This window comes from Dama dama, chromosome 2 (genome assembly GCF_033118175.1).
Source record: "Dama dama isolate Ldn47 chromosome 2, ASM3311817v1, whole genome shotgun sequence".
In the NCBI taxonomy this organism is placed as follows: Eukaryota; Metazoa; Chordata; class Mammalia; order Artiodactyla; family Cervidae; genus Dama; species Dama dama.
In genome coordinates this window covers 44,362,033-44,372,630 of record NC_083682.1, presented here as the reverse complement: position 1 = coordinate 44,372,630, position 10,598 = coordinate 44,362,033, and the positions used below count along the sequence as shown (strand labels likewise).

Sequence of the window (10,598 nt, the reverse complement as noted above, 5' to 3'; positions counted from 1 at the left end):
CTGAATTGGGAAGATCCCTTGGAGAAGGGAATGGCAACTCTTTCTAGGATTCTCGCCTGGCAAATCCCAAGGGCAGACGATTCTGGTGGGCTACAGTCCATGGTGTAGCAACGAGTCAGACAGGCCTGAGCACACTTTAAGTTTAAGCTTCTCCATGTCTTAATAATTTTAGTATGACTGAAATCCGGGTTTATTTTAAACAAAAAAAGTTGCTAAGGACTCTTTATTGTAATTCATCTTTTGTATAATAGTTCAAATCCAAGGTGTATATAGTCACCATTTCCAGGTTTGTTCTGGGGAGGTAAGCAAATAGGGGAGTTAGAGTTCAAGACAGGACTTTGTCTAAAGGGTTTATTTTTCCTGATGAGGGAAGAAGAAAGACTTTTTCTCTTACCCTCTCATCTTTCTGTCTTTAATTTTCAGAAACATGGATTCAGACACACTGCAGGTCTTCCAGAGTGAACTCACCTGCTCCATCTGCATGAACTGCTTCCTGGACCCCGTCACCATAGACTGTGGGCACAGCTTCTGCCGTCCCTGTCTGAGCCTTTGCTGGGAAGAAGGCCAGACTCCAAGGAGCTGCCCTGAGTGCAGGGGAATAGCAGAGAGGCCCCATTTCAAAACCAATATTGCCCTCAAGAGGCTGGCCTCCCTTGCCAGACAGGCCAGAGCTGACCACGACCACCGCTCTGAGGAGCAGATCTGTGAGACACACCAGGAAGCCAGAGGCCTCTTCTGTGAGGCTGACCAGACCCTGCTCTGCGGGCCCTGCTCTGAACGCCCCGAGCACGCAGCTCACAGCCACAGTCCCATACACAGGGCTGCTGAGGAGTCCCGGGTAGGTGATGCCTCTAGGGCAGTTTGGGATCGAGAGGCTCCTAAGTCAGAGAGGAAGACGAGGGTGCTATGATGGTGATGGGATGGAGACAGTGGAGGTGGGATTTCTGAATGTGGATCCTCACGTATAATGTGTCCTGTTAGGGTTGTTGCCCAGTTGTCCACATGCGTGGAAACGCAGCCTCCCGGGGCGGGTGGCACCAGGGACACAGGCTTCTGATGGGAGCATGAGGCTTTCTTAATCAAACTATATAAATATGTGAGTCTCAGTTTCTTAGGGATTAGATTTCATGATCTGTAACATTTCCCCAGTTCTGTAGCATACACTTTGTCACTATCATCTTGGTGTTAGATTCAGATTAATGTGGGAAAATCTGACCACAACATTCTAACTCAAGGTTTCTGTGTAACCAACAAGGGCCTTTGTTCACGAATAAGGGGATGAAATTTACAGTGTCATCTTCTGTGTCTAAATCCCCTGGGTATTTTGCAGGAGAAACTTCTAAAGAGAATGGGCTCTTTATGGAAAATCAGAGAAGAAATGAAAATCATTCTGAACCAGGAAGCTAAAAAAACAAGGTCACTTAAGGTAAGAATAAAAATGCTCCTATTTATTTCTATAGACAGTGATATAATTCTAGCTTTTAGGTCTATTTACATTCCCATTCAAGGATATTGATCTCTTCCCTTGAAAAGGCATGGTTTCAAAGGACCTATCAGTAATCACAGGTGGAACAGGTCAATACATGCTAGTTCAAGGAATCCTAGTACATGGGAAAACCTCAGCATGAAAAGAGTTCCTAGGCCAAATTTTGAGGATTTGAATAAAACTCAGAAATGGGAGTATAAGACAACACTACACCAAGTGTTACTCTGTAGTAAAAGAGAGGAATATAGAAGTACCTAGAGGGAAAATAGAGCATCTTTTAAAACTATACAAAATGGGGTTTACCCCATTAAAGAATATTTAGAAAAATCAGGTCAAGGAACAAGAGAATAACACAATCCAAATTAAAGAGAACATAACTGATAGAGTAAGAACCCTGAAGAATCCTTCTAAGGGGAGAGCTTGGGACCCCTCAGATGGCTTGATTCAAACAGGGAAAGACACTAGGAACTCAGAGAAACCATGAACAGGAAGATACTTGAGGCCAACAGTTTGTCGAGAATGTTCTTGATGACATCAAGGAAATAATATTTGAAGTTTTCTTTTGAATGTGAGCATAAGCAATACTTCGTATACACTGTCCCCACAGAACTATGTGTCCTTAAGGAAGAAGATGATTATAGCTGAATATCAGAGGATGCTTCTGTTGCTCCGGGAAGAGGAGCAACTGCATCTGGAGGCCCTGGAGCAAGAAGCCAAGGAGATTTGTGAACAACTCAAGGAAAGTGTGCTCAGAATGACTCAGTACAGAGAACATCTGAAAGACATATACAGAGAGCTGACTGCGATGTGCTGCAAGCCGGACAGGGAGCTGCTCCAGGTGAGAAAGGAGGGTCCGTCCTCAGAGAAAGAAACACTCTTCTAGACGAGCTGCTATGACACTGAAATATTGCCTCATATATGGTTACTCTCAGCTGAGGGATGGTGCTCCTTGACCCCCTTTATTCTATTTGTCCAGCCCCCTAGTTCAACATATTCTGGTAATCTTTGCAAGACTTTTGTCCATTTCTTAGCTAAAATAGGACTATATTTTTCCAGTGTGATCAGGAGTACTATCCAGACAGATGATCTAAAATCAGCAAAATTCTGTGACCAGTGGAAAGTTAACTTTCTTGGAGTAAATCTCAGTATGTGTTCCCCTAAACATTTATCACTCCCCGTTATCCCAAGTTTTCCAGAGACACTGAAGTTTCGCCTGTTCTCTAGACAAGGCTGTTAAAACTAGTCCTCAGTTTCACTCTATAATTAAATACGGTTCCCTGTTTTCGCTATTACTTTGTTAAATGGTGAGCTCTGTCCTTTAGAACAGCACTGGCAGAGGGTGATACTGGAATCCTAGATGTTGCCGCATCATTACACAGACTCTTCTGACCTCCTCCCTTCCATAATGTGCCCTGAGGAAGTCCCCCAAGTTTTAGCTTAGGCTGTGTTATTAGGATGCCTTCTGAGTATTCCTTAGAAGATGATTTAAAAGACAATATCTTATGGAATAAAGAATAGAGAGGAATATGCAAAATGACAGAAGTCTCATGATTAACATGATCTTTGTTTTTCTTTGCAGGTCTTGGTAAATGTATTGGAAATGTGAGTATACACTAATTTTTTTTTATTTCTGGAAATGTTGTTCTCTTTTTGGTGAAGTAGATTCATGGTACCATGGTAGATTGTTTTGGGGTCCTCATCAATATTTAAATTCCAGGATGCAGGATTCCTTATACAAAATGCCATAGTATTTGCAGTTAACTTACAAGTATACACTTTGTCATCTCTAGATGACTTATAACAACTAACACATACAATGTAAATTAAATGCGTTGTAAATAGTTCCCTGGTATGAGGCATTTTCAAGTTTTACTTTCTGGAATTTTTTTCTGAATATTTTCCATTCAGAACCAGGAGTAAGGATGGGGGAAATGGATAGGCTGGGACTCTGGAGTTGACATACATACACTGCTGTATTTAAAATATATTTATACAGTTGGTCCAAGAAGCACCTCCCATGAAATGAATAAATGTGTAAATAAACAAGCACATAAACCAACAACTGAGAATTTATAAATTGAATCCATGTGTGAATCCATAGGTGCAGCACCCTCATATATAGATGACCGATATTGTCTTTTTGGCTATTTTCTGTTTTATTTCAAAAGAATTTCAATCCTTGGCCTCAGAAGTTTCCTTTTCATTTGGCTGAAATCCAATATACCTGAAAACATTCTGACATTCTGGGCTTTATTTTACCCACTCACTCCATCCTCTCCAACCTCACCAAGTTAAGCTTAGTGAAGGGATTTTCTAAGATATCACAGAGGAAACTCCTATGCTAATGAGTTGGAAAGTAGAAAAGGCCTGAAAGAGGCAAATTCCCTAAGAATGAGAAAAGAACTGTCCTTTTGTTTTGAGGAGTAGCAGTGACTCAGCTTGTTCCATCATTGCAAGCTCCCTTGTAGGGAACCTCAGAGGGAGTGGCTTTCTGCTGCCCACTGAGCAGGTAGACTTTTTGGACCAAAATAACCAGGTTGGATTTGAAGTCCTTTGCTGGGCTGACAAGAGCAAACAGGTCTGGCTCAATGAACACTTCCTTGTAGACACTGAATGTATCCTTGGTGACTACTTACTGACTAAAGTCTCAAAGGCCTAGCCAGAATTTTCTGTCTGTAAAATGTTCAGTATCTTTGCATTACCTGATATGGAATAGAGGAAGGTAATGAGGTGAAATGATTTGAAAACTGGAATAATATCTGAAAACAATGGGGAAGTTTAAATTTGATATAATTTATACTTAGGAAAAAATCTGGTAATGTTTTTATATTCCAAACTGTGTAGAATATATTGTATATGCAATTAACCAAAAATAGAATTCTAACAAAATTTCCTGGGTTAAAAACTGCTTTTTTTGTAATGGTCATGTGATTGGCCTTTGACCTTGACATGTCTGTATGTCATTTGTCACAGGACTGACTTGGCAGAGATGCAGAAGCCTCAGCCAGTGAACCCAGAGCTCACTTGCTGGCCTGTCACTGGAATCCTAGACATGCTGAACAACTTCAGAGGTGAGGGTCAGCCCTGTGGTGATCAGGACTGAATTTCCTTAGAGCTTCCTAGGAAGGAGCCTCCTTTTAATGTTATTTTATTTTTATCTGAAATGATGATACTATATGATTTTGTTGCAAGTTGTTGCATCTTTTCTGCCTGTACATTTGTATTGCAAAGATCAAGGCTGCACTTTCCAATCTATACTTTAATGAAACTGCAAAGTCATATACATATATTTAGTTTATATCTGACATAGAGTGAAAGAGAGCAATCAAGATGCTCATATGGTTATAAAGAAAGAATATTCAGTTTTCAGAGTGATCATCAAGAGATTGAGATTAAATCAGACTTCATGCAGTTCATGATATATCTTTTTCTTTTTTGATATGATTTGAGGTGTTTCTATATGCCATAGAGTAGTAACTCTTCCTCTTCTTAGAAGGGCAGTCTGAGCTCACTTTGCTGTCTTTGTTTTGGGTTTCCCTGGAAGAGGGAAAATGAAAAAAAAAAAAAAAATCTCAGTGGGTAGGGAACCTCTGCCTTCTGCCTCTCAGAGACGTGGAAATCCCACTTGCTAACCTGATTTCTGCTCTTTCTGCAGTGGATAACATTCTGAGTCGGACAATGACCATTCACCACATGAGCCTTTCTGAGGATGAAGATGATGCAAGTGTGATGTTCAGAGATGAGCACCACGGCGTGTCCAGACAACCTCAGATTGTGGACAGTGTCGTGTCCTGGGGAACTCGGGCCTTCACCTCTGGGAGGCATTACTGGGAGCTGGATGTGACGCAGTCCTCCAGCTGGATTCTGGGCACCTGCAAAGATATCTCGATAACTGAAACTAATATCAGCATTTATTCTGAAGAAGCATGTGTTCTGTTTTCCAAGAAGGTGAACAATCATTATAGTCTCTTCACCAACACCCCACCCTACATTCAGTATGTGAAAAGGCCTCTGGGTAGGATTGGGGTGTTTCTGGATTATGACAATGGAGCCGTGAGTTTCTATGATGTTTGCAGAGGATCCCTCATATACAGTTTCCTTCCTTCCCCTTTTTCCTTCCCTCTGAAGCCTTTCCTTTGTCTTAGGTCTCTATGAATTGTCAAATTCTGTGGCCATTATTTTTACTTCTCCTCTGAGGTAATTGCTTTCCAAAACCTCATGTGAGGCCACAGGATAATCCCTGACTATCTCTGAGCACGTTGTAATTTAATGAAACATAGTGACTGTATGTTTATATAAAATGGCATGACCATGTTGAATGTATAAGTTTGTTAATTAAATTTTCTTCTAATAAAAATTTATTATGGAGTGTTTCATAGAATATAATCAATTGCTTTTCTCTTTTAAATAATAGTCCTATTAACATAAAAGTTACATACCATAATGATTACCCCATTTAAAGTACATAATTCAGTGTTTTTTAGTACTATACAAAAATTTGTGAAACAAGAACTGTCTAATTTCAGAACATATCCATCACTCCAAAAAGAAATCAATGCACATATTTACTCCCCATATCCCTTCCCCTGTCTTGTCACCCCCTTAATCCAGTTTTATTTTTCACGAATTTTTCTATTATATAGTTTCAATTAAATGGGTTCACACAATTTATGACTTTTTATATCTGGTTACTTTCACTTTATGCTTTCAAGGTTCATATACATTGTAAGCTGTGTGCTTTACTTGCATAAATGAACCAGACTGGGGTGCAGGAATGAAGTGGTATACTTATTTATATCAGGTTAGTAAACAAAAGGAATGATGTTTAGTGTATAGTTCAAATCATGGTGGAACTTGTGATATCCACTCATTGGGGTCTTCTTGGGCTTTCCAAGGAATTATATAAATCTTTTGACCTAGCAACATCATCTCTAGCATTCTTTCCAATAGAAATTATAACAAACAAGGATACATGGACCAAAGAATGTACTACATAGCATTTTCAATAACTAAATCAGTAAATAGAAAATCAGTCAAAATTTCTTAAATGTGGGATATCATTGAACAAAATATGCTACATATTAAACTATATAAGTAACAATAGTTTGTACTTAGTCTATGATGTCCTGTATATTTTTTAACTAGTTAATATTCTAAAACAGTTGACTCCATATGACAGCAAAAAATACTGAAAAACAATTCACCATACTGAATGTTATAAGGTGAAAAATAGAAATCCACTGAAATCAGTCAAGTTCACAACAGTAATCTTAGTGGACAAAATTTTAGCTTCTTTCTCTTGCATTCAGAAATGTGTATGATCAAATATGATCCATTTATTGAGTTCCAGGCTATCTACCTAGTACAATTACTCAGTGTGACCTTCGCAGTAAACTTAAAATGGAACAAGGAGGTGTTTTTATATTTGATAAATTCTTTGGCATATAAACTCACCATGACTTCGTGACATGCCAACTTGGCAGGGCTACATGACAAAGGGGAAGTGAGGGCAGAAGCCAAGTTGAAACATGCCCACTGGGTCACACGTCTATGATTATTCACACAAGCACTAAGCGAATCCAAAGGCTATCCTGAAGGGAGTTTGCAGACATAAGTCTCTTATCCTGATTCTAAACTAGAGAGCTTACACTAATTTATCTTCCTAGCTGCTGTCTGAACAGCCGACTTTTTTAAAGTATATTTTTAATTGGAGGATGTGTGTATATATATATATATATATATATATATATATATATATATATATATCCCCTCTCCCTTAAACCTCATTCCCACCCACCCCACAGCAGGCACAGACTTTTCATTGAACATGCACTTACAGGCCTAATGTCATCCACTTCTGAGAACTCTGGGCTAACACTGTCAACAAACTCTTCCACTAAGGAGATACAGAATACCCATGTCTTCCAAAGAGAAACTATACTTGTGTCTGGTGCCCTGATTTTTGTGACTGCTGCAATTTGTAAATACAGAAAAACAGAAAGATAATATAAAATCACCTTTATGTCAGCATTCCTAAAAACTCTTTATGACTAATTTGGAACACAAAATATTATTGTAGATAGTAACCTATACTGCCATACTTCACTTACTAAAGAACGGTGCTAGGGAAATTGGTTAAGAATTGAAAAATAATGACCTGGTGGATGCTTATAACAATTGTGGGACCCCATAAGACAGTGGTTGTGCTTTTGCAATTCAAGATCATTTTCATCTTTAAAAAACTTTTTATTTTGCATTGGAGTGTAGCTGATTAACAAACAATGTCGTGATAGATTCCAGTGAACAGCAAAGGGACTCAGCCATACATGTACGTGTATCCATTGTCCCACAAACCCTCCTCCCATCCAGGCTGCCACATATCATTGAGCAGGGTTCCGGGTGCTATATAGTAGGTCCTTGTTGGTGATCCATTTTAAATGCAGCAGTGTGTACCTGTCCATTCCAAACTCCCTGACTATCCCTCTTCCTCCCATTCTTCCCCCTGACATCCATAAGTTCATTCTCTAAGTCTATGAATCTTCAAGATTATTTTTAAATGCACATTCATAAACATTTAGGAGCATCAACGCCTTACCTGCATGCATGTTCCATCATTTCAGTTGTGTCCGACTCTTTGTGACCCTATGGGCTGCAGCCCTCCAGACTCCTCAGCCCATGGAATTCTCCGGGTAAGTATACTGGAGTGGATTGCCATTTCCTTCTCCAGTGGATCTTCCCGACCCAGGGGCCAAATCTGTGTCTCCTGTGCCCCCTGCATTGCAGGTGGATTCTTTACCACCTGGGAAGTCATCAAGTCCTTAAAATGTATAGAAATAGTACAGGTGTCTTGAAAGAGTTAAAAGCAGGGTCCTGATTCCCACTCTTTCCAAAAGTTCTGCATTCTCCAGCTGATTGTCCAATGGGAAATATATCAGGACAGAAAGGTGAGGATATGTGTTATTTCTTCAAAATATGTCTTTGTCCTAATTTTCCCACTGTGGTCACTAATGTTTGCTTTGTTGCAAAGCAACCTTCTAATGTCATTGGCCTGAAGGGGGTGTCTAAGCTGGGGCCTTTCTCTACTGTCCCGCATGAGCTGGGTGGGGAGCACCAGGCAGAAACCCCTGTGCTGTTGTTGCTGGGGGGCACAGGGGGCTTGAGGGGCAAGAGATGTTTCCATTCTGCACTGGTGACCACAGGAGTTCTTACATTACAGTGTTCCTTTAAAATCCAAAGATCAATCGATTGATAAAATAAAGCTCCTCCTCCATGACAGAACATATTTAAACTAACTTCAAAAAAACAGATTTTCAAGATTTCCAAGACGTTAACTAAACTCTCTAAGTGATGAAATAATCTTTCCAACTTTTTTGGTAAGTTAAAAATAAAAATGATTAATATTCAGAAAGTCACACATCAACGTATTTCAGGGTGGGTTTGTAGTACAGACAGTGACTCTTGATAAAAGGATGTTTGCAGAGACATGTTTGTGAAGATAAGCCAAGGTGTTAAAGCAATCTTATCTTGCTTCAGGGAATCTCATCATCCATATCCCACTGGAAGACTGATGAAATACACTCATTTGGAACAAATGGGTGGGGTTCAGAGACTCAGTATAAGGAGACTCCAGGAGCCAAAGTTTTCTCCAGTACTTGAGAAGGAGTGTTTGGAGCGCACCTGGATCTTGAGACTTCGGAAAGCTCTCATGACCACACTGGAACTCTTGATCCCTAAGCCAACTTTACATTATTCTCCAGGGCAAACTGTTTCTACATCTCCTTAGGTGAGTACAAAGTTCATCACAGAGCAGCTCCTGGGAATCTCTTGAGAAAGGGGGAGAAAACAAACAACAACAACAAAAAAAACACAATTTACTAATTTTAACAGAAAACTGAGGTTGTTTCATTGAAGTAACTGTGTGTGCCAACTTAGTAAAATTATTGTATTTCTATATTGTTTAAATGGCATACATGTTGGAATTAATGGTGACTAATTTTAGTTCTCTAATTTTGTTCATCTCTTAGTTATTCCTATGCATTAAGAAAGTGGTATAGATCCTAAAAAGAATTTTCAGAGCTATTTATCTCCATGTGTAATACCTACAATGGTCTACTTTAAAAATGGAGTGTGCCTGTGTACACAGGAGAGATAATACTGTCCTCTCTTGTATTCTATTGAACTAGGTAAGGAATGTATTAATTTGAGAAAAATATTACTTTAAATTAAGTGAAGTAAATGTTTTCTCTTCAGAAATGTGAGTTTTTGTGGTTGAAATTTTAAAGAAACTAGGAAATAATTTAGCAGGCAGAAAAGTGACACTTGAGATATCTGAGGAATTTCTGTACTTAACTAGTACAGACACAAGGATCTGATATTTTAGGAAAGTCAGTTTTAAAGAGTATGATTTTTTTTTTTTTTTGGTGCTGATTATCACCATTACATGCAAACTGCATCTTACCACAAATGAAAGGGATATCTGATAATAGTTTTAAAGACTTGGAAGATATAATCCTATGGTTTCATTTTTGGTTGATTAATAAGTGTGATACGGATTAAACAGGAAAGTAAAAGTAACCAATCAGTATATGGAATTAGTATATGTTACAACTCATGAAGGGCTTCCCTGGTGGCTCAGAGGTAAAGAATCTGCCTGCAACACAAGAGACGGTCAGGCAGATTCTGTGGAGGAAGGTACAGCCACCCACCGCAGTATTCTCAACTGGAGAATCCTGGCGGGCTACAGTCCATAGGGACCCTAAGAGTCAGACATGACTGAAGCAACTGAGCATGCATACGCACACAATTAAATGCAATTAGTTTATGTCAATAATTTCTGTTACATAGGATCCTGTTTGACAAAATTTCGTCTCATCTTCATTATTTCTGAATGTATTCAGAAAGTGTTTTGGAGAGGAAAGAGTGATTGTGGATGTGAATTTAGACTGAGATAAGACAAAGGACATCCAATCACAGGAATACTGACGATCACAGGAGGTAATAAAATACGAGCTTAGTCAAGTGTCTTGTGCTAAATCAAGGACTGGCACAGAGTATTGTGACTGATTGCTTAGGGCAGTCAAGACCCGCAACAAAGAGCTATAAATTAGGTCAA

The 10,598-nt window shown here is 39.2% G+C and overlaps 1 protein-coding gene across 1 annotated transcript; it reads left to right on the top strand.

The window, feature by feature from the left end:
- The first annotated feature begins 427 nt into the window (after positions 1 to 427).
- On the top strand, positions 428 to 5,641 carry LOC133068631 (tripartite motif-containing protein 64-like). Its single transcript, XM_061159753.1, has 6 exons — positions 428 to 838; positions 1,331 to 1,426; positions 2,094 to 2,337; positions 3,146 to 3,155; positions 4,460 to 4,557; positions 5,142 to 5,641. Exons 1-6 carry the CDS (start codon positions 428 to 430, stop codon positions 5,639 to 5,641), a joined length of 1,359 nt encoding a protein of 452 aa, XP_061015736.1.
- The last annotated feature ends 4,957 nt before the right edge of the window (positions 5,642 to 10,598 follow it).